This window comes from Bufo gargarizans, chromosome 8, assembly GCF_014858855.1.
Source record: "Bufo gargarizans isolate SCDJY-AF-19 chromosome 8, ASM1485885v1, whole genome shotgun sequence".
Taxonomy (NCBI): Eukaryota; Metazoa; Chordata; class Amphibia; order Anura; family Bufonidae; genus Bufo; species Bufo gargarizans.
In genome coordinates this window covers 25,810,497-25,835,135 of record NC_058087.1, presented here as the reverse complement: position 1 = coordinate 25,835,135, position 24,639 = coordinate 25,810,497, and the positions used below count along the sequence as shown (strand labels likewise).

Here is a 24,639-nt window from a genome sequence, read left to right as displayed (position 1 = left end):
ATCAGAGGCAGGGCCCCAGCGGTCAGACCTCGGCCGATCAGAGGCAGGGCCCCAGCGGTCAGACCTCGGCCGATCAGAGGCAGGGACCCAGCGGTCAGACCTCGGCCGATCAGAGGCAGGGACCCAGCGGTCAGACCTCGGCCGATCAGAGGCAGGGCCCCAGCGGTCAGACCTCGGCCGATCAGAGGCAGGGCCCCAGCGGTCAGACCTCGGCCGATCAGACGCAGGGCCCCAGCGGTCAGACCTCGGCCGATCAGACGCAGGGCCCCAGCGGTCAGACCTCGGCCGATCAGACCCAGGGGTCAAGTGTTTGCATTGGGACCCACCCTTTAACAACCCCGTTTGGCGAGGTTTCACAAGCATGGTAACTTGATAGGTATATGGATAAACGGCGGTCCGGTGTCGCAGGTAAATGAGTAAGATAAGTGCTACACCAGGACATGTTGGGAGTAGTAGTTTCACAACAGCTGGACAGACACATATTGGAGAGCGCTGCTTTCAGGTCTCTATTCTTGATCGCTGTGCATCAGCAGTCCAGCAGATGGCGCCACTAGGTTTTAGTTTCCCATTTTGGAGGAGGGGGTCTGGATCACACAGGGTCTCTCTCCTTCACAGAACACAACGTATAAAGACAGAACTTGGGAAAGACAAGCGGAAAGTTTTGTGGCCGAGAAATCGATGACATTGAGACGTAGCTCATAAATCTGACTTATCTGGGCGCTGCAAGCTCCCCGGATAGCAACATTATTCCTGCGATATAAAGTGATCCTGACAGCGCCATTACAAGCGCCGGGAGATAGGACAGCAAGCGCCAGCGTCTCATGTCCGAGGGCTGAATATATGGCTGTGCCGCCTGCTTCCTGACGTACGGCGTTCAGCGCGGAGGGAGAATGTCTTTTAGCACTTACCTTCAAGGGCTTAATGTGGACGCAGAGATAGTACCACTGGGTGCCATTAAAGGGGTTGCACATAGTTAAGATAAACATGGCTGCCTTCTTCCAAAAACAGCGCCACAGCTGTCTACAGGTTGTGTGTGGTATTGCAACTCAGCCATATTCACTGGAATGGAGCTGGGCTGTAATACCAGGCACAACCCATGGACAGGGAAGGCGCTGCTCCTCTTTTAAGTCAGGAAGCTCAGCTTTATGCTGCTGTTTGCATTAAGACTACATCTGTTCAGAGTGAAATCAACCAAGTGATCTGCTAGAAGCCCGGCTGTAGGGACCCCCGCTGATCAGCTGTAATAGTCGGGAAAAGATAAGGCTGGCCATACATTCTCCTTGCAGCACCCTCTACAGGGGCCATGTAGTATTACATGCCGTCCATTCCAATAAATGGCTGTGCCTGTGTCAGGCCCCCTCTATATTCTCTTCTCTCTGGCTACTAGCAGTGGGTCACAATCAGAGGGAGCAATAAGAGCAGGAGGCTCTCCCTAAAAAAGGGCTGCATTATCAATTAGGCTAGTTTCACATCTGCGGCAGGGGCACCGGCAGACTGTGCCAGTAGGGATTCTCCAGATCTGGCACTGCCGGGTACTGCCACCTGTCTGCAAGACCCCACTGACTACAATGGGGTCCAGGTGCTCATCGCCGGTTCCAGCATTCTTATCTGGAACCGGCGGCTGCATCACCCTGATGCAGATGTGAAACTAGCCTTACACTGGCTTCCTGCTAGCTCTCAGGCTGCAGGACGGATCTGTCTACTGCCCTGCTGGTTACATGTTGCACAGAGCATGCGATCAATGAGTTAAAGGGGACCCCTGCCGATCAGCTGTTTGACGAGGGGGCGGCGCTCCATGCGAGCGTGGCTTCCTCGTCTCATGTGGAGTAGCGACCTGTAATTACAAGTACTTGTTCCATCCAAGACAAAGTGCAGTGTAATGAACAGAAAGTGGTGCTCGCATGGAGCATAGCCTCCTATTTAAGCAGCTGATCGGCGGGGGTCCTGGGTGTCAAACTCCCGCCGATCAGATATTGATGACCTGTCCTGAGGATAATTCATCAATATAAATCGCTGCTCAGCCCCTTTACGTCACTGATGTCTGATTGCTGAGGGTCTGCAGGGGGTCATTTAGTAAACTGAAATTATATTAGGCATAATTGTTGCTCCGCCATCTGCGACTTCTCCCCGCTCTCGCCAGTTCTAGAATTGTAGGCGGAGAAGGGCCGGCAGGTGCGTTTCATTTACCATTTTTTACACCCGTTTCAGGTGTAGAAAAAGGTCTAAATGTAAGACAGCTCGGAAACTATCTTAGGCCTCATGCACACGGCCATTGTTTGGGTCCGCATCTGAGCCGCCGTTTTTGCAGCTCGCATGCGGACTCATTCACTTCAATGGGGCCGCAAAAGATGCGGACAGAACTCCGTGTGCTGTCCACATCCGTTGCGCGGCCCCACAAAAAAAAAATAGAACATGTCCTATTCTTGTCCGTTTGGCGGACAAGAATAGGCATGTCTAAAAAGGGCTGCCCGTTCAGCAAATTGTGGAAGGCACACGGGCAGCTTGTTTTTGGCGGATCCGCCATGAAAAGGCCTCTTTGTAACTTTGGCGGAACCACCGCCAGCTTAGGGCTTTATTAAGACTGGCGTCTTAGGCTACTTTCACACTAGCGTTTTGGCTTTCCGTTTGTGAGATCCGTCATGGGCTCTCACAAGCGGTCCAAAACGGATCCGTTTTGCCCCAATGCATTCTGAATGGTAAAGGATCCGCTCAGAATGCGTCATTTCGCCTCCGTTCCGTCTCCGCTCCGCTCTGGAGGCCGCCTGCAGTGTTTTGGTGTCCGTCTGATGAAACGGAGCCAAACTGATCCCTCCTGGCACACAATGTAAGTCAATGGGGACGGATCCGTTCTCTCTGACACAATCTGGCACAATAGAAAACGGATCCGTCCTCCATTGACTTTTAAATCCGGATCCGTCTTGGCTATGTTACAGATAATACAAACGGATCCGTTCTGAACAGATGCAGACGGTTGTATTATCTGACGGATCTGTCTGTGCAGATCCATGACGGATCCGCACCAAACGTGAGTGTGAAAGTAGCCTTAAATGCCAGTCTTAATAAATGTGCCCTGAAGGGTCTGTGCAGCACTGGTGGGGGTCCTCAGTGGTCAAAACCCCAGCAATCACACGCTGATGGCATATAATGGAAAACCTCTATTAACTTCCGTCTCCCACAAGCTGAGAAGAGTCATGTAATATACTCAATAAGTTTAATATTTCCTCGACAGGACCCACTTGCTATTACAGTGATTCGCACTTTACGTCACCGTCCTATATCATTACAAAAATTAAGGCTGAAAATGTTAAAATCCTGCGGCAGCAAATGTTAGGTGTTAGAATACAGAACATGGTGCTCGTCTCTTGTATTGAGTGTTAGGAGTTCACAGGTCTCTGGCCCAGAGCGGTCACTTCTTGCAGGATTGGTCGGCCCTAAACCTGCCCGGGCCAGGAGGAGATCTATCAGGACTGGCGGCAGCCCGGCATTACGACTTCCAAAGTGCAGAATACGGTGGTTGCTAGCAGGTGATCCCCTATCTGGGGGGCATCTTATGGGGTAAGCCTCTTGGGGTCACGGGGGAACATGGAGGTTTGCCGTACATTGTGCAGTCCTAGGTACAGCATGGTGACTCGCTCCAGACCTAAAATACAGGAAAACAGGGAATCATGGGAGAAAAGAGCGAGGATGAACGGAATGGATGCTCTGATATACACATGAAGCCTATAATTAAAATCACAGTTTTCTCACCGATGCCACCGCCAGCGTGAGGTGGAGCTCCGTAACGGAAGGAGTCGATGTACGCCTTGATTTTTTCCAAGTCTTAAGAGAGCGAGACAAAAAGCACAACATTATCTATATGTGTTATTTGTGTGTATACTTCTGCAGTCATTTCTTATTGCTCCAATGCATTAGCAATAAAAAATAAAGCAACTTTGCAAATGGTCTTGATTAAAAAGCGCCTCCTCTTTTGTGCATACAGGTCCCATGCAGACCTATGTGTCGGAACGGCTTCAATCTAATACTGCAGGCATGTGTGACCGCTGTATTGCATACTAAAGGGCTTGTATGTCTAGCTGAGTGTTTCTTACCTATCCCATGGTGCTGGGCTCTTTCCGTCAGCAGCTGAGCGTCGTGCACTCTCTGAGCACCAGACAAGATCTCTTCCCCCCGCATAAACATGTCGTAGGAGTTGGAATATTTCTGTGCAAATGAAGTTTGAATTAGATACAAATGAAAAGCAAATATAACCAGTAGCATCAGTAACACTGACCGGGGAACACTGACACTGGGGGTCCTAGAACTGAGGAACACTGACACTGAGGGTCCTAAGTCTGGGGAAAACTGACACTGAGGGTCCTAGGACTGGGGAACACCGACACTGAGGGTCCTAAGACTGGGGAAAACTGACACTGGCGGTTCTAAGACTGGGGAACACCGACACTGGGGGTCCTAGGACTGCGAACACCGACACTGGGGGTCCTAGGACTGCGAACACCGACACTGGGGGTCCAAGGACTGGGGAAACTGACACTTGCGGTTCTAAGACTAGGGAACACCAACACTGGGGGCCCTAGAACAGGGGAACACTGACACTGGGGGTCCTAAGAATGAGAAACACTGACACTGGGGGTCCTAGGACTGGGGAAAACTGACACTGGAAGATCTAGGACTGGGGCACACTGGTACTGGGGGTCATCTGACTGGGGAACAATGACACTGTGAATCCTAGAACTGGGGCACATAGACACTGGTGGGGGAGGGGGGGTCATAGAATTTTGGCACATGATAGTGAGGGTCCTAGGATGGGCACACCAACACTGGGAGTCCTAGGACTAAGGCATAGAGACACTAAGGGTTTTAGGACACAGGGGGATCATATAAGCCCTCTGAAAATAAAGAGAATTCTCCCCATTAGTACTGGTTGTATAATACTCACAGGGTTTTGAGGGTCTGGCATTGTATAGAAGGGTCTCACAGCCAATGGATATTTATCAAGGATGTAGAAGTCGGTGTCATACTGAGAGAAAGGGAACAATTCGTAAAACAATTGATATCAGGATCACAGGACACTAGATTGTAAGCCTACGGGTCAGGCTCCAGTCACACAGTCTTTTCTTACGCTTGACAGACTGATAATGTATTAAACGAATAAAAGAAATCGAATGCAGGACATCAATATATGAGACAGATCATATCTGTAACTATGTGAATGGGAAGTGAAAAGTTACCTTTTCTTTGACTAACCGTCCCAGAAGTTTCTCATTGGGAGTGCTGGGGAAAACCAGAAAGAAATCCATGACATGTACATCAGACAGTGAGGATTCATTTCTTAATATATTGTTATAGCGGCCTGTCTGCAGTCACCACTAGGGGGAGCTCACTGCATACTGATTTACTGGGTTCACTGTATAAACAGTATGCTGTAAGCTCCCTCTAGTGGTGGCTGTAGGAAGCCTGAATTTTATAATTTCACTGATGTTTATGCACAGGATTGGAGCGCGGCGGGGAAAAAAAAAAAGCTTGATTACAAAGCACTGGTTTGTAATCTGTTGCTAAGGAGGAATTTACAGACTTTTAAATTGTATGCAGAGAACTCCAATGGGGCTGAAACTACACTGTAATACACATGAATCCTGAGTGTCAGCTTCCAAGTGTAAATACCAATAAATAATAAGAACCTGAGATCTTCTTCATCTCCCATCTCCACTCCAGCCTCATGCAGCATTGCGACACCCTCACGGTACTCCAGACGCAGCGTAGGCTCCAGAAACTTGAACGGCTCGGATGGAAATTGTCTTCCCACAGTCTGGATTTCTGTCTGAAACCTGGCAGAAGAAAAAAAAAAAAATGATAAAATCAATACAAACTAATTTAAAAAAAAAGCTGCAAATCAGATTAGCCAGAGTGGAAAAGAATAAGAAGTGTGACTGCAGTAACTGGTTTTCGCCAGTAGAGGGAGCAGCTGTCATGCAGAATTAATATTATGGATGTTCATCTAATTTATCACCATTGCTGCGGCAGAGCCTTCACGAAGTCACTAGAAATGCCACCTCCAGCCTGCCATGCAGCAATCCCAAAATGTGAGACAATACCCACTTTCAGGTAGAGTTGTCACGGTAACAGAATTCTGAGTTCAGTTTCGATACCAAGAAAACTATCACGATACTCAATACCAATCCCCCCCCCCCCCAAAAAAAAAACACACATTAAAAATATCCACGCATTAAACACATGTTGCCAGGCAACATAGGGTTAATGTGTATTTTTATGTGTTTCTTCTTTTTGGCAAAGTATTGATTGCTCATTACGTGAGGAGGGACTATTAATGTGAGGCACAAGGAAGTCTAAACTGATAAAACCATGTGCCTCACATTAATAGCGACCCCATCAAGTACCTCCTCACAAAATGGACAACATGATGGAGTTACTTACCCTCAGGGCTCATTCAGATGACCGTAGTGTTTTGCGGTTCGCAAACTGCGGATCTGCAAAACATAGATACCGGCCCGAGTGCGTTCCGCAATCTGAGGACCGCACGTGGCCTGCACTATGATAGAAATGCCTATTCTTGTCCGTGGCTGCGGACCAGAATAGAACATGCTCTATCTTTTTTGCAGGGCCGCGGAACAGAATTACGGATGCGGGCAGCAGACAGGGTGCTGTCTGCATCTTTCGCGGCCCCATTAAAATGAATGGGTCCGCACACATTCCGCAATATTGCAGAGCGGTTAGTGCAGCCCCTTGGGCTCCTTACCAGGCTATTTACATATAAATAAAATCATTTTTTACACTCACTAAAACCACTCAGAGATATGGGACGGGTATATTGCGGACATGCTAGCGCCGATCTAGCCGTGCATGTCCGCAGCTCTATAGGGTAAAAAGATGTGACAGAATCCCTTTAATAGTAAAAACCCCATCATATGCCTCACATTAACCCCATGATGTGAGGAGGTACGGGATGGGGTCACTTACTATTCATGTGACGCACACGGTGTTATTCATTTTGAACCTTGGCGTTCCTCACGTTAATACTAAGTAACCTCATCAGGTACCTTACACATTAACCCCATGGTCACTTTTACTATTAATGTGGGGCACATGGAGGTAGTCAGTTAATGACACCATATGCCTCATATTAATAATAAGTGACCCCATCATGTATCTCGCACAATGGCGGCGTTGGGGTTAATGAGTCGCATCAAGCCCAATGTTCCTCTATGCTGCAGATCACCGTAACGAAGCGGAGCCCTCCACTCGTATGTGCACATGATTCCCCACCCTCCCTCCGTCAGCGACACTGCCCGCTCTTGTTTTCATTGGTGGCGTAGCGACCGGCGGGTTCACAGTCCTTACCGGACACCAGCCCCTCAGCGTTTTCATTGGCCGCTGATGAGAGCTAATACCTGATAGGAGCTAATACTAAGCTGTGCAATAATCCCAGTATCCAACCGGGTATCAAAGTATCGAGACTTCCATACCCGATGCCACCCTAATTTCAAGTGAGGTGCGGGAACTGCTAGGAGATGAACATAGGATAATAAGTCATGATAAGTCACATCACCTTTCTTGCAACCCCTTAAATATCTGGACCAGGGTGTCCGCAATCTCAGTAACAACTTCGTCATAATGGTAGTTGAAGGCCATCTCTATATCCAGGCCTACGAATTCCGTCAGGTGGCGGTGAGTGTTGGAGTCCTCTGCGCGGAAAACTGTAAGAAACGGGATCAGGTCACCAGGAATTCAACATCCACATCAAGGGTCTCATGGGAAACACAAAGGGAGACGGACAATATTACATCAGTGGTCTCACCTGCTGTTGCAAAACTACAACTCCCAGCATTCCTCACTTTTTTTTATTTAGGCTGGACGGGCAGATGCAGCTTTGGTGCAGTTTTTTTTCTCAATAGCCTTTAAATCCATTGCATCAAAAACTGCACCAAAAACATGTGATTGCAGCCTTATACTGGCGATCCAGCATCTCTGCAAGTATACAGAGATGCACCGGTATAGGATTACGTTTTTGTTTATATGTTAAGTGAAAAAAGTTTTTTTTTTTTATTCAAGAGTCTCTGCTTCGCGTCTGTGGGCAATCTGCACTAAAATCCTCAAAAACTAGGGTTTTTATTTCCCCATTGAAGTCAGGGAAGATCTGCAACAAATGTCTGTCTGAAACCGGGATGCGGCGGACTGAAAAGTCTGCACTGCAGGTCCATTTCCGCTCAGAAAACAGAAACAGAGTTTGGATGAGATTTCTCATCCACTTTGATGCTACTGTATCTTCTGTTTGAATATCCGCAGAAATTCCAGAAGATGTGAGCAAGAAGCAAGGCACTGCAGTTACACTAGCAATCCACTAGAGGGCTCCAAACTCCACTACAGACCATACATTGGACACAGCAACCTGTTGTCTGTTCATGTGCAATTAGAAATACAATGGCTGTCCCTCAGTGAGTGAGTGCTATACTTTTTTGGTGGGTACTACAGGCACTAATGCACAGTATGGTATCCATACAATCCCTGACTAGACTATCACCCACACTGCTTCATTGTATGCATTCACCATGTGAGCACCACTGGAGGAATTAGATCTGTTAAAGGGGCTGATGAGGATATAGAGCGCAGCTCATACTGGATGTAGCCCAAAAATAATAAAAAATCTTCTGAAAAATTATTATTTATCGCCATAATCGACATGCTGTCATACTGCACAGCGGACATACAGGAATCAAGTGACACGGAATATGCAGGAGCTATGATATAGATATATATGTTTGAGAAATAATGGCGGCACTGAGCAAATAAGGAGCGGGTGCTATGTCCCAAGGCATAAGCCCAATGCTAAAATGTAAAAAACGAAAGTGGGACAGCACTCCAAAAACAGCAGCAATTTATTCACCCATGTGGCTAAATGGCAACGTTTTGGCTCATCAATAGAGCTTTTCTCAAGCCAATACATATATATCACACACCATATTTTTTTTGAGGGAGGGGGTGGCAGAGCCTCTTTTAAAGTGAATGCTAGTGAGAGCTTCCATTTTAAAAGAGCTCATTCGTATGCAGGAGGTGAGGGGAGCGAAGCGCTGCTAGTGCTGGCTGCACTCACCGCTCCTTGGTTTTCTATGGGCCCACGCTGCACTATCCTGACTACGTACAGCGCCAGGATGCAGTACACACATTATCATCTCATGCTTTGCGACGTCAGGTCACAGGGCAGCGCGGGCCTGGAAAAGACCAGGAAGCAGTGAGTGGAGCGCGCTGTCTGGAGAGTTGAAGGGGTGTTCCCATCACAGACAATGGGGGCATATCGCTAGGATATGCCCCCATTGTCTGATTGTTGCGGGTCCCACTTCTGGGACCCGCACCTACACCAAGAATGGAGAGAGCGGAGGCTGAAGGAGCCCGGGTTTCCCGGGGTCCAGCCACCGCCAAGCGCTCTCCCCATACAAGTGAATGGGAGAGCGCTTGCGCAGCCACCACTTCCATTCATTTCTCCGGGGCCGAGGGCACAGTGTGCCCTCCACCACCTTTATCTGCTCCATTTTTGGTGTAGGAGCGAGTCCCATATTTAGCGATATGCCCCTGTGGTCTGATCTGAGCTCTGATCTGAGGTCTGATAAAAAATATTCTTTATTTATATTTAGGCCTCGTATCATGCAGACGTATGGACTGATTTTTTTTACCTGGTCCAATGCAAAACACCTTCTCAAAATCGGCACAGATGCACATCTGCTTGTAGAGCTGTGGAGACTGGGCCAGATAGGCGCTGGTTTTAAAGTAGGACACGGTGAACACATTGGCTCCTCCTTCACTCGCCGCTGGAAGAACGAAATAATTCATAATTAGTCGTTTCTAAAGGACCTTTTGCTTGTAGATAACGGTTAATACTTTGCATTTAGGACCAAGAACGCTTCTAGCGGGACTCCCGTCGCCCACGGTATCACATAGAAGACATCAGAGATCCAAACCTGAAATAATTTTGGGAGTCTGAATCTCGACGAATCCTTTGTTGCTTAGGGTCTCCCGGAAGAGCTGACAAACACCGGACTGGAGGGTGAAGACCGCTTGACTCGTGGAGGTCTGCAAGATAAAACAGCAGGCGCTAAGAAGACCTGAGCAACGAGTGCCGCCATTACAGTCACCATAAAAAATGCCGCCATTACTAATCCAGGCTCTCATTCAGCAGGTGATGGCAATAAAAAAATAAAGGGACTGAGCTAAAATGTAGCTTAAAGAAGTTGCTAGTAGCCCCCAATGACAAATTGACTGGGAGGTGTTGGTCTGCGGGGGTGAAATGTGGTGCCAAAGGTCAGGAACTAGAGGAGGCCTTACCCCATGAAATGAATGGACATACTGGGCCAAGCAGGGGGAGAAGAAAATGCTCTGTTCTGATTACTTCTGGGAGGACCTCAAATATCGGATGCCATAACAGGGCATTCACATAGGGGTCTTTACTCCAACAATATTGATATGCATTGATGTATCAATATGGATGACACAGGATCCAAAAAAAGTGCTTGTTTTTATTTTTTTATTCCCCCAAAAAATAATTTGTTGAACCAAACCTGGAATGCACCAAGTTTAAAGCTTGCTACAAAAGTCCTAACTGTCATCACCTCTAGCGGGAGCTTAGTAAAGAGGGATTAAAGGTTCCCATCAAAGCTGTATAAATCTTTGTGCACTGAGCTCCCCCTAGTGGTGGCTGAAGATTAAAATAATTCTATCATGTAACTGTATCTGAAAGGAAAACAAGTTTCAATATCTATAAAATGCATAATTGTGGTTCATTTAGAATAAAACATAAGTGCTGTATTTTTTTTTCTACTTTTTGTACTGTAAAATACGAGACAAAAACCTGGAGAGGGATCACTCTGTAAACAGATCACGGGATCTCAGATAAGGCTCATGTGTTCACAGTCATGAAGCCTCTTTCTTCTGCTTTGTTTCTCTTTTTTTCCCCCCACATACGTCATAAAGTGTCACACTTCCCGTTATAGCCAGGTTTAGCAGTTTATTCGGTTACGCCCGTTGCTCTATCTCAGCAAAACAAGTGATGTCAGCTCAGCTGCTGATTCAAGATCAGAAGGGCTCTGAAGGAGGGCTCAACAATACCAGCGGTGGCCATATTGGTTGGTCCAGTGTTAACGTGCACCAGCATTACCGTATTATTCTATAATGTAGAAATTCCCCATGCTTGTTTTTGTAAACCTGCTGCATTTACCAGATGGCGTTTTCTGTACTAATTTCACTTCTGGTTAACCTTTTCGGTTGTGAAAGTTGAGGTAAAAGACCACAGGAAGTCAAAGTCTGCCCAGTGTGGTTTATAAGTCAGCACAACTACCCAATGCTATGGATCCCCACCCCTCCTGAGGAAGGTGCAATACTGAGCAAGTCCCGATCTTGTAAGAATCCAGAAAATGGCCCCTAATGTGATGTAAATAGATTCATCCTTCCATGGTATAAAAGAAGCAAACTATTTTAGCTGAGAGGACTAGGATAGAGAACCACTCCACTATGGCACAAACTGCTTGACATATGCTTTTTTGCTCAATTTGTAGTAGATCGGCATCTTCTCATAGCTTGCAGTCATTTCAGTGAGTGAAACGGAGAGGATGAAGAGACACTGTGGGAAAACGGGAATGAAGGGGGATAGAGACAGAGAGATGAAGAAACCTCCCAAGGAATACCCACTGAGCTCTGAACTTGCAGCTTCACAAGCAGGGAACACACACTGAGCTCTGAACCCGCAGCTCCACAAGCAGGAAAAACCCACTGAGCTCTGAGCTCGCAGTTCCACAAGCAGGAAAAACCCACTGAGCTCTGAGCTCGCAGTTCCACAAGCAGGAAAAACCCACTGAGCTCTGAGCTCGCAGTTCCACAAGCAGACGTGTCAGATAAAGCCGGTCTTGTAAATAAATGAAGCAATACAGAAATCAACCACAGACGCATCCTGAACAAGTACAAAGATACATATTTTAATGTATTTTTCCATGAGGCGTCGGGTAATACTAGTGTCATTTGGCATAAATGGAAAGCTAAATATTAACAGCCATGAGCAATCAAATGGTTGCCTTTAGTTGTAGCCCCAAGTGTAACCCATGTAAAAGTGTAACTTTTTAAGTGCACAGCCTGAATTATACCAGAATGTAATATTATGGATATTGATTCCACTTTGTCATCACTGCTTACTGACCATCACCCAATTCTCTCATCTCCAGGTATGATTGCATTGAAGCTTACTGCTACACCCAGCTTTTCCAGTCTGATATTGTCCACCCCCTCTCATCTCTCCTTCTAAATCTTGGTATGATTGCATTGAACTATTAATGTCTCTTATCCTGCTGGATTTATTGAGTATTTGTTTACATTGACTATTTCACCCCGGTATCTGGTGCTATCTTGATTTGGCCATATGTAGCCCCCTCCCCTCTTGGTCACACCTGATTGATCACTGAGTGGTATAAATCTAAGGTCTTAGGTCTTCCAGACCTTGGTCTTTCCACATGCAACATCTCTCAAGTGCAACTTTTTAAGTGCACAGCCTGAATTATACCAGAATTGGACCAGAAGGGGACCACAGGTAATTACAGACATAGTCAATGCAAACAATGTTTAAATTTTTCCTCGTACTCCTCCTACTTGTCCATAACCTCCTGAAATACCCCCACATCCATTCACCCAGCAAGGAACTATTCATCTCTTCGTCCATCTTACCTTCTCATCTGATCGCTTGCACAAACCTGTTTGCCAACATAAAACACTTCCTTCCCAAACACACACAGACACCTCATGCCCTCTCCTATTCTCATCTATTAACACTTTCTCTGCTTCTCCTTACTGCTGGTGATATCTCTCCAAATCCAGGACCCCCTCAGCAAATCCCCATTATTACCTCCATGTCCCACTACAAATCTCCGTCTACAAATTTCTACAACCCCTTAAACCTAATAACCATTCCTCTGACCCCTGTGCCTTTAGTTCCTCTTGCAGGAGCATTATGGAACGCGCGCTCCGTCTGTAACAAACTGTCATACATCCATGAACTGTTCATCTCTCAAAACCTTTCCTTTCTGGGTCTCACAGAGACATGGCTGACACCCTCAGACACCACCTCCCCTGCTGCACTCTCTTATAGTGGATTTCAATTCACTCACACCCCCCGCCCTGGCTGCAAACATGGTGGAGGAGTTGGTCTTCTCCTATCAGACACCTGCTCCTACAGCCCAACTCCACTGCCACCCTCCATTACGCTCACCTCATTTGAAGTACACTCTGTTCGCATCTACTCTCCCTCCAACCTTCAAGTAGCAGTCATTTACCGCCCCCCAGGCCCAGCCACCATATTTCTTGACCACTTTAACACCTGGCTACTACACTTTCTTTCTGCCGACATCCCCACTATCATCATGGGTGACTTCAACATCCCTATTGACACATGCCACTCGGCCGCCTCTAAACTCCTGTCGCTCTCTTCCTCCTTCGGCTTATCACAGTGGTCTTCAGCTCCCACCCACAGAGATGGTCACACTCTGGATCTGATCTTTTCCCGCCTCTGCTCCCTATCTAACCTTTCTAATTTGCCTCTCCCCCTATCTGACCACAATCTACTCACCTTCTCTTCACTGGTCTCTTCTGCAGCTCCCCCGGTCCACACACTAGCACACCCCCGCAGGAACCTCAAACAGCTTGACTTTTGCTTGCTTTCTGACTCTCTTCTCCCACTCTCTACCATCTGTTGCCTCCAAGACCCAGAAGCTGCTACCACCCTATATAACACCACATTAAGTACAGCTCTGGACACTGTTGCCCCCCTCACACACAACAAAATCCGGAAAATCAACAGACAACCCTGGCACACCAACCTGACCAAAAAACTCAGACAAGCTTCCAGGGCTGCTGAGCGGCAATGGAAGAAATCCCATTCTAAAGATCATTTCACCGCATACAAGCAATTCCTCCTCATATTCAAATCCTCACTCGCTGATGCAAAACAGGCCTACTTCTCATCTCTCATATCTTCCGTGTCCCACAGCCCTAAACAACTTTTTAGCACTTTTAATTCCCTTCTCCGTCCCCCAGCGCCCCCACCCTCTCCTCTCTTCTCAGCTAAGGACTTTGCCAAATATTTCAAACAAAAGATAGTCCACATCAGAGAAAGCTTTACTACACAGTCCCCACAGACCCTCTACACAACTGCTCGGTCCTCTTCTCCCAAAACCCACTTCTCTACCATTACAGAAGGTAAACTCTCCACTCTACTCTCCAAATCTCATCTGACCACCTGTGCACTTGACCCAATCCCATCCCACCTCATCCCTAACCTCACTGCAGTGTTTATCCCAGCCCTAACTCATCTCTTCAACCTATCACTAAACTCTGGTGTCTTCCCCTCTGCTTTTAAACATGCTACCATTACACCCATCCTCAAAAAACCTTCACTTGACCCATCTTTCTTGTCCAGTTATCGCCCCATAACACTTCTTCCGTATGCCTCAAAGCTACTTGAACAACATGTCCATTCAGAACTGTCCTCCCACCTCTCCTCCTGCTCCCTCTTTGACCGCCTACAATCTGGCTTCCGACTCCACCACTCGACCGAGACTGCCCTTACCAAAGTCACCAATGACCTACTCACAGCCAAAACCAAGAAACAATACTCTGTCCTCCTTCTCCTTGACCTGTCCTCTGCCTTCGACACTGTTGACCACTCCCTTCTGTTGCAAACTCTCTCATCTCTTGGCATCACTGACCTGGCCCTCTCCTGGATCACATCATACCTCACAGACCGGACATTCAGCGTCTCCCACTCCCGCACCACCTCTTCGTCTCATTCCCTCTCTGTTGGTGTCCCGCAAGGCTCTGTCCTAGGACCCCTGCTCTTCTCGATCTACACTTTTGGCCTGGGACAGCTCATAGAGTCCCATGGCTTTCAGTATCACTCTTATGCTGACGACACACAAATCTACCTCTCTGGTCCAGACATCACCACCTTACTATCTAGAATCCCACAATGTCTATCTTCTATATCATCCTTCTTCGCCTCTCGCTTTCTTAAACTTAACATGGATAAGACAGAATTCATAATCTTTCCCCCATCTTGTTCAACCCCCTCTACAGACCTATCTATCACGATCAATGGCTGCACACTATCCCCAGTCAACAAAGCCCGCTGCCTTGGAGTGATCTTGGATTCTGCCCTTTCATTCCGACCGCACATCCAAGCCCTTTCCACCACCTGCCATCTCCAACTCAAAAACATCTCCCGCATCCGCGCTTTCCTTAACTTTGAATCTGCGAAAATACTTGTACATGCCCTCATTATCTCCCGCCTAGACTACTGCAACATTCTCCTCTGTGGCCTTCCATCTAGCACTCTCGCACCCCTCCAACCTATCCTCAACTCTGCTGCCCGACTAATCCACCTCTCACCCTATTATTCCTCTGCCTCTCCCCTTTGCCAATCCCTTCACTGGCTCCCCATTGCCCAACGAATTCACTTCAAAGTACTTACAAATACATACAAGGCCGTCCATAACCTGTCCCCTCCCTACATCTCTGAGCTAATTTCCCGATACACCCCCACACGCACTCTCCGATCCTCACAAGACCTCCTTCTCTCCTCTCCTCTTATTGCCTCTTCCCACAATCGACTCCAGGATTTCTCCCGTGCATCCCCCATACTCTGGAACTCGCTACCCCAACATATCAGACTCTCACCTACAGTGGAATCCTTCAAAAGAAACCTGAAAACCCACCTCTTCAGACAAGCCTACAACCAGTGACCCTGCTGCCTCTATACCGCCATGACCAACTTAACCCGCACCTACTGTGTCCTTCTCCCATACCATGTAGATTGTAAGCCCTCACGGGCAGGGCCCTCTCTCCTTCTGTACCAGTTTGTAACTCATTTTGTTTATGATTAGTGCAATTGTCTGTATTATGTATGTGCACCCCTTATCATATGTACAGCGCTATGGAATGAATGGCGCTTAAATAATAAATAATAATAATAATAATAATAAAAGAGCAAGACATAATAGGAAAACCTGGAAGGGAAAAGTACCTAAATAGAATGACAAAATGTATATTCTGACTTCCCCTCCTCTAAAATATGCTTTCTATCAAACACAGCCATTGTATTGTACCTTACGTAGCACAGTAAGAGTCTCCTGTTAATGGGCCGAGAATTATTCATGAATGTATAATAAGGATTTCCTGCTGAGCGGAAGTTGCAGAAAGCGGCTATAGGTGGGAACAGCAGGCCATACTAGAAGCCTTAAGTGTGAACTCACTGTTCCAAAGATGAACCCTACGGCAATAATTGCCACCCGGGAAGAGCTACAAATGACATTCCATCTATGTCCGGTGAACTAGTTCATCAGATAAACACTTCACCATATATTTTCTGAACAAAGAGAGGAAAAAACTGTGATAAATAAGAATTAAAAGTATCTGGGAATCACTGATCGTAGAGACGGCTCCTTCTAAGAAGTTCACAAACAACCAGGAAAAGGAATCAATCTATATGTTAAGTGCAGACAAGTTATCTAACCAACTAAACTGAATAGGTTTTCTATACAAACATTAACTGCTATCATACTGCCCCCTATGTATAACCATATAACTACTATAATACTGCCTCCTATGTACAAGAATATAACTACTATAATACTGCCTCCTATGTACAAAAATATAACTACTATAATACTGCCTCCTATATTCAAGAATATAACTACTATAATACTGCTCCTATGTACAAGAATATAACTACTATAATACTGCCTCCTATATTCAAGAATATAACTACTATAATACTGCTCCTATGTACAAGAATATAACTACTATAATACTGCTCCTATGTACAAGAATATAACTACTATAATACTACTCCTATGTACAAGAATATAACTACTATAATACTGCTCCTATGTACAAGAATATAACTACTATAATACTGCCTCCTATGTACAAGAATATAACTACTATAATACTGCTCCTATGTACAAGAATATAACTACAATAATACTGCTCCTATGTACAAGAATATAACTACTATAATACTGCCTCCTATGTACAAGAATATAACTACTATAATACTGCTCCTATGTACAAGAATATAACTACTATAATACTACTCCTATGTACAAGAATATAACTACTATAATACTGCTCCTATGTACAAGAATATAGCTACTATAATACTGCTCCTATGTACAAAAATATAACTACTATAATACTGCCCCCTATGTATAACCATATAACTACTATAATACTGCCTCCTATGTACAAGAATATAACTACTATAATACTGCCTCCTATGTACAAAAATATAACTACTATAATACTGCCTCCTATATTCAAGAATATAACTACTATAATACTGCTCCTATGTACAAGAATATAACTACTAAATACTGCCTCCTATATTCAAGAATATAACTACTATAATACTGCTCCTATGTACAAGAATATAACTACTATAATACTGCCTCCTATATTCAAGAATATAACTACTATAATACTGCTCCTATGTACAAGAATATAACTACTATAATACTGCTCCTATGTACAAGAATATAACTACTATAATACTACTCCTATGTACAAGAATATAACTACTATAATACTGCTCCTATGTACAAGAATATAACTACTATAATACTGCCTCCTATGTACAAGAATATAACTACTATAATACTGCTCCTATGTACAAGAATATAAGTACTATAGGGGGCGGAGCCGAGCCACGCTGCTGAATGGCCGCACGAGCTTGAGCTCCTCCAGCATTCCGGCTCATTTACCCTATAAAAGCTTGGATTTTACCTGATTATGGGGAAACCTGGCAAAGAAAAGACAAGAGGAAGCTCAGAGTCTACCCCACAGCGCTCCAGACAGCCTGAGATGGAGAAATTTCTCCGAAAAACGCCGAGAGCTGCCGCACAGAAAGGCGCCAATATGGCGGCGTCTACTGCTCCAGACTCCGACGCAGGAGACCTATCGGATGCGGGCAGCGGCTCTGATATTTCGGATAGGAGGCCTAGAGATCCACCGCTGTCGGAACGAACCCTTCGCCGGGTTCTTGAATCTGCCCTCACGCCACTCAAGCAAGATTTGGCGGACATTAAGGACGATATAAAACATCTCGGCCAGAGAGTGGTCACGCTGGAAAGCACGCAAGAAGCCATACTGACCTATGAGGGCAAAGCTGCGGAGGTGCTTGCTTCTCACAAAGCCCTATTGAATGATGCCTTCTTGAAATTGGAGGATCAGGAGAACCGGAGTCGCCGGCGCAACATACGCATTCGCGGCCTACCTGAATCGCTAGCGGCGGAGGCCTTGCCGAAAGTGGCGCGAGAACTGTTCTCCATGATGCTTGGGCCTGATAGAGCGGAGGGGATAGTAGTGGAGCGCATTCACAGGGCATTGCGCCCTAGGCCTAAACCCCAAGATCCGCCACGCGATGTAATTTGCGGCCTATTGAGCTACGTGGACACCGTAGCTCTTCTGAAAAGGCAAAGAGAGATGGAAGTGCTGGAGTATGACAACGTACCGCTACAGATGTTCCAGGACTTGGCGCCATCTACCCTGGCAAAGCGACGCTTGTTCAGGCCTCTCCTGGATGTTCTTCGCAAGACGTCTACTCCATTCAGGTGGCTGTATCCATTCGGTCTGTCGGTGTCCAGGAATGGAAAACTGCTCACGGTGCGGTCACCTGCGGATCTGGAATCGGTCTGGAGGTCCCTAGATGTCCCTCCAGTGGAAATTCCCTCGTGGTTGCCAGCCGACCAAGATGGCCCCCTGCCTTTACCGCCGCGAGTATCTGCCTGGCAGACGGCATCTGCGGGCAGGCCGGATCGATCGGGACGCAGCAAGTCGGACAGGGCTCTCACCTGAGCCTGTGACAAGGTTTTTGGCTGTTTGTATGAGCATGAACTGCTAATGCCATGCTTTATCTCACTCCGTTAATGTGAAGAGTTGGTTACCTCTACCTCTGTGCAAAATGTTTTGTTTAGCGGACTCTGGCCTTTCCCTAATGGCCCTATGTTTCGCTGCTATTCAGCTCATAATCTATGTTTTTTATGAAACGTTATGTCTTGAATGGGATGATTCCCTGCTGAAGCAGGCCTCCAGAAAGGGGTCTCTCTCCCCTCATGTGCAGGGTAATGACCGGATGATCCCGGTGCTGGATGTGTTTTCTTTCACTTTTTTCGTTCTTTTTTGGTCTATATGTTAGAGACCATAAGCGCTTCACTTGCCCCCCTCACCAGTCCATTTCTATTTGGACTGGTGATAAGTGAGGCGCTCGTCACCTCTCGGATGGGTTGCTTGTCCGAGCAGGTCATGTGTCTGTCCACTATGTTACATGTTGTTCCCCTTATTTTTTGTTCCTTGACCTCTTTCCCTCCCCTCCTTTCCGCTGCTCTTCTTTTCTTGGTGCTTCTTTATGTGACCTGGTGTACCATATGCTCATATACAGCTGTATGTATACAAAAATGTCCTCCATAACTGTAGCCTCACTTAATGCACATGGTCTGAACGAGCCATGCAAGCGGGCTCAGACACTTTCCCTCCTCCTGAAGGATAAGGTGTCAGTGGTCTTCCTGCAGGAGACTCATTTTAGGACAGGCAAAATTCCCAGGTTACCCCCTAAGAAATTTGTGCAATGGTTTCATAGCACACATGATTCGGCTAGTAGGGGGGTTAGTATTGCCATACATAAGTGCCTTCCTTTTAAGCCCCAAACTATATCCGCTGACCCTGAAGGCAGATTCCTGTTTGTAAAGGGCGTCTTGGGGGACTCCCCGGTAACGCTCGCCAATTTGTATGCCCCTAATAAAGGCCAAATCCCATGGCTCGTTCAGACCCTAGCTGCACTCTCATCCTTCTCTGAGGGGTTATTGATTCTGGGGGGCGACTTTAATGTTGCCATGGAACCAGCGGTGGACACTTCGGCGGGCAGACCCTCTGTGTCTTACAGGTTATTAAAAAGGCTAAAAATTTCGCTGAGGAAACTAAAAGTTTTAGACGTCTGGCGGATCATGAATCCCAATGGACGGGACTATACGTTTTACTCCCATGCTAAGACGTCCTTCCACAGATTGGATTATTTATTCATATCTGATTTATATATACGTAATGTCTCTGGAGCCCGGATAGGCAATATAACGTTATCTGATCATGCCCCCGTTTTTATAAGCTTTTCTTTGACAGGCCCGCAAAGGAAGGAACGTGTGTGGCGCCTTAACGACACTTTGGTCTCAGACCCCTCACACGCAACCAAACTTAGGGCCTCGATCTCGGAATTCTTTAGTATTAATGACACCCCAGATTCCCCCCCCTCACCAGCTATACTTTGGGAAGCCCATAAGGTGGTCATTAGGGGAGAACTTATTGCCTTGGGGGCTTATGTAAAAAAGCAAAGGACAAAGGCTTTAGACGCTTTGTTAGCTACTATTGCTCGTTTGGAATCCTCCCACAAGGAATCACAGGCTATTCATACCCTAACGGAATTGACCGAAGCCAGAACGCGTCTTAAAAACTTATTAAACGTCACTTCTGCAAAATTAGTGTTGAGATCCAGGTTCAGGGCCTATGCCCATGGGAATAGGGGAAACAAACTGATGTCGGCTATTGCCAAAAAACAGTTTTCTGACTCCTTTGTTTCCTCTATCAAGGATCCCAAGGGGTTGTTACATAAGTCCACCCCAGACATAGCCAAGGCATTTTGTTCCTTCTATGAAGCCCTGTATAATCTACCCCCGCCGGCAGGTGCTACGCCTGGTGACCTAGCGGAAGCCACTGATAAATTCCTGCTGACCCTTAACCTCCCTTCTATCTCCTCATCTAAGGCCTCTCAACTAACTAGGCCTATTTCAGAGTCAGAAATCCGCAAAGTTCTTATGTCAATCCCGTCAGGCAAGAGTCCAGGGCCTGATGGTTTTTCCATCGTGTATTATAAATCATTCCAAGATGTTTTAATCCCTCGTTTTCAGAACCTGTGTAACTACCTCCTGACTGGTGGTTCGCTTGCTCCCCACTCCTTGTTGGCACACATTACTGTCCTCCATAAGGAAAATAAGGATCCGACTTGCTGCAGTAATTATAGGCCGATATCCCTGCTTAACAATGATGTGAAGTGGTGGGCGAAGATTCTGGCCTCTAGGCTTCAGGATGTTCTTCCTGACGTGATTCATGAGGAGCAGGTAGGCTTTGTCCATGGCAGACAGGGGTCGGAGAACACGGTGCGGCTTCTTCATCTGGTGAATTGGGCAAAGAGAGCTTCAAAGCCTCTGGTTCTGGTAAGTACAGATGCGGAGAAGGCCTTCGATAGGGTCAGCTGGCACTTTATGTCGCGGACTCTGGCGAGGTTTGGCTTCCCAGACCAGTTTGTTACTGCTATCCATACCCTATATTCGGCCCCCTCTGCCATGGTCAAGGTCAATGGAGCACTGTCCCCACCATTTCGCATCACTAATGGGACGAGGCAGGGATGCCCCCTCTCACCCGCACTATTCGTTTTAGTGATGGAGACCCTACTATGTAAAATTAGAGATGATCCAGATATTATAGGCCTAAGGGTTGGCTCTGGCTACCATGTTACTGCAGCATTTGCGGATGACCTTTTAGTTCTGACCTCTAACCCTTCGGAGTCCTTGCCCAAATTGTTAGATATATTTGAGGACTTTGGATTCGTGTCCAATTTTAAAATAAACTATGGGAAATCCATGGCTCTCAATATTTCCTGCCCCAAAACTGTGATTAATGACCTTAAACAACGTACCCCGTTTGCCTGGGCCTCCAGAGACATTACGTTCTTGGGGACGCGAGTCTCGGCTAATGTTCAGGACTTAGCCTCTCTCAACTTTGCTCCACTTTTGCAGGATGTGCGTAATCATTTACAAAACTTGAAGCTTCCATTTATATCTTGGGTTGGAAGGAAAAATTACCTTAAGACATTCATTCTCCCCAAATTTCTATATATGCTGCAATCCCTCCCTATTTGGTTGCCGAATTCGTATTTCACAGAGGTCCGCCGAGTGTTCACGCGCTTTCTATGGAATAGCAAATCCCCGCGCATTGCCTACCATGTTCTGACAAGGGATAGAAGGTTTGGAGGTTTTGGGATGCCGGATGTAAAATTATATTATACTGCTGTTCAATTATGCAGATGTGTAACAGCCTTGTCCCGGCCATCTAGCTCACTATGTTCAAGCCTTGAGTCTGCATTGATCTCCAATCAGGAATGGCTTACCCTGTGGGGTGTTCGGCCCTTTTCAGCCAATCACTGCGCCTCTTCTCCGTTTTTGAAGGGGATGCTGGTAGAATGGTCCAAGATGGTCCAATCCCACCTGTTCAACTTTCCAAACTCCTGTATGCCACTCAAATTTTTGCAATCTCATATCCACCCCTCTGTGTCAAACCCCTCTGGGATTTGGTCCAAGCTCGCTGACCTCACTTTGCGAGATGTCCTTCTTTCAGATGGTAGTTTGGACTGGAATTTGATACTGAACCGCCCCGAAGTCAAAACTGCTCCCTTCTTTCACCTGGCAGATTTTAAGAGAGATTCAGTTAAGTGTACTGGATCCTTTGCGGGGAATGGTTCTTCTTCCTGGCTGGAGAAGAAAGTCCTAGCGATTAAGCCCCCCAATAGGCAACTTTCTCTGATGTATAAAGAAATGCTCTCCAGCTTGCCTCCGGAGCTCAGTTATATGGCCTCTTGGGAAAAGGAGCTATCTCTGACCTTTACAGAACCAGAGAAAGCCTTTGTTCTAGCTCATTCGCATGGGTTTAACCGCTGTGTTAGAGTCCAGGAAAATTCTTTTAAGTTACTCAGCAGGTGGTACAAGACGCCCGAATTCCTGCATAAATTGAACCCAGAAATTCCTGAAACATGTTGGAGATGTGGCATAGAAACTGGATCCCTGTCTCACATTTGGTGGCTGTGTCACAAGATTCAGCCGTTTTGGAAGCAGGTGGAGTCTCTGATTAACACTATTTGTAAGACCAAGATTGTACTAGATGCTAAACTTGTTCTGGTATGGTGCCCTAACGATATCCTTACTCCTGCTAAGAATAACCTCCCGACAATGCTACTTACCGCAGCGAAGCTGCTTATCCCCTTTTTGTGGAAAAATGATTCCCCACCGTCTCTCCATATGTGGTCAGATAAGGTTGACCAGATCTACCGTTTTGAGGAGTTGGCGCACTGGGAGAGTAACTCACGCTCTCGCTTCTTAACACTGTGGTCCCCATGGAAAGTATATAGACACTTTGCTTGATAGAGCAGAAATGTATCACTTCCTGTTTCCCCTCCCTCCTCCCCTTCCTGACTTTCCCCCCCCCCCATCTTTTTTCATATGTCATGTTTGTATGATTTGCTCATTGACAATGATAGCTTGTGATGCCCTCACTTGACATGTATGCTGGATGACTATTCTGTATTTTTGGCCATTGTATGGTCATGTGTGGGCCTCGGCCTTGATTTTCTTTCAATAAAAAGAAATATGGTTAAGAATATAACTACTATAATACTGCCTCCTATGTACAAGAATTTAACTACTATAATACTGCTCCTATGTACAAGAATATAACTACTATAATACTGCTCCTATGTACAAGAATATAACTACTATAATACTGCCTCCTATGTACAAGAATATAACTACTATAATACTGCTCCTATGTACAAGAATATAACTACTATAATACTGCTCCTATGTACAAGAATATAACTACTATAATACTGCTCCTATGTACAAGAATACTATAATACTGCTCTATGTACATATAACTACTATACTGCTCCTATGTACAAGAATATAACTACTATAATACTGCTCCTATGTACAAGAATATAACTACTATAATACTGCTCCTATGTACAAGAATATAACTACTATAATACTGCTCCTATGTACAAGAATATAACTACTATAATACTGCTCCTATGTACAAGAATATAACTACTATAATACTGCTCCTATGTACAAGAATATAACTACTATAATACTGCCTCCTATAGTACAAGAATATAACTACTATAATACTGCCTCCTATGTACAAGAATATAACTACTATAATACTGCCTCCTATGTACAAGAATATAACTACTATAATACTGCTCCTATGTACAAGAATATAACTACTATAATACTGCTCCTATGTACAAGAATATAACTACTATAATACTGCTCCTATGTACAAGAATATAACTACTATAATACTGCTCCTATGTACAAGAATATAACTACTATAATACTGCTCCTATGTACAAGAATATAACTACTATAATACTGCTCCTATGTACAAGAATATCACTACTATAATACTGCTCCTATGTACAAGAATATAACTACTATAATACTGCTCCTATGTACAAGAATATAACTACTATAATACTGCTCCTATGTACAAGAATATAACTACTATAATACTGCTCCTATGTACAAGAATATAACTACTATAATACTGCTCCTATGTACAAGAATATAACTACTATAATACTGCTCCTATGTACAAGAATATAACTACTATAATACTGCTCCTATGTACAAGAATATAACTACTATAATACTGCTCCTATGTACAAGAATATAACTACTATAATACTGCTCCTATGTACAAGAATATAACTACTAT

General features: G+C 45.6%; 1 protein-coding gene across 1 annotated transcript in view; it reads right to left on the bottom strand.

The window, feature by feature from the left end:
* Positions 1-3,197: 3,197 nt before the first annotated feature.
* DARS1 (aspartyl-tRNA synthetase 1) overlaps positions 3,198-24,639 on the bottom strand; it is a 106,486-nt gene continuing 85,044 nt past the window's right edge. The window contains exons 10-18 of the mRNA XM_044302592.1: positions 9,969-10,080; positions 9,684-9,818; positions 7,565-7,712; positions 5,679-5,825; positions 5,229-5,271; positions 4,937-5,017; positions 4,089-4,200; positions 3,748-3,819; positions 3,198-3,640 (exon numbers count right to left, since the gene is read on the bottom strand). Coding sequence (XP_044158527.1) covers positions 3,549-3,640; positions 3,748-3,819; positions 4,089-4,200; positions 4,937-5,017; positions 5,229-5,271; positions 5,679-5,825; positions 7,565-7,712; positions 9,684-9,818; positions 9,969-10,080 — 942 coding nt within the window. The 3' untranslated portion in view covers positions 3,198-3,548. The remainder of the gene's footprint in view (positions 3,641-3,747; positions 3,820-4,088; positions 4,201-4,936; positions 5,018-5,228; positions 5,272-5,678; positions 5,826-7,564; positions 7,713-9,683; positions 9,819-9,968; positions 10,081-24,639) is intronic.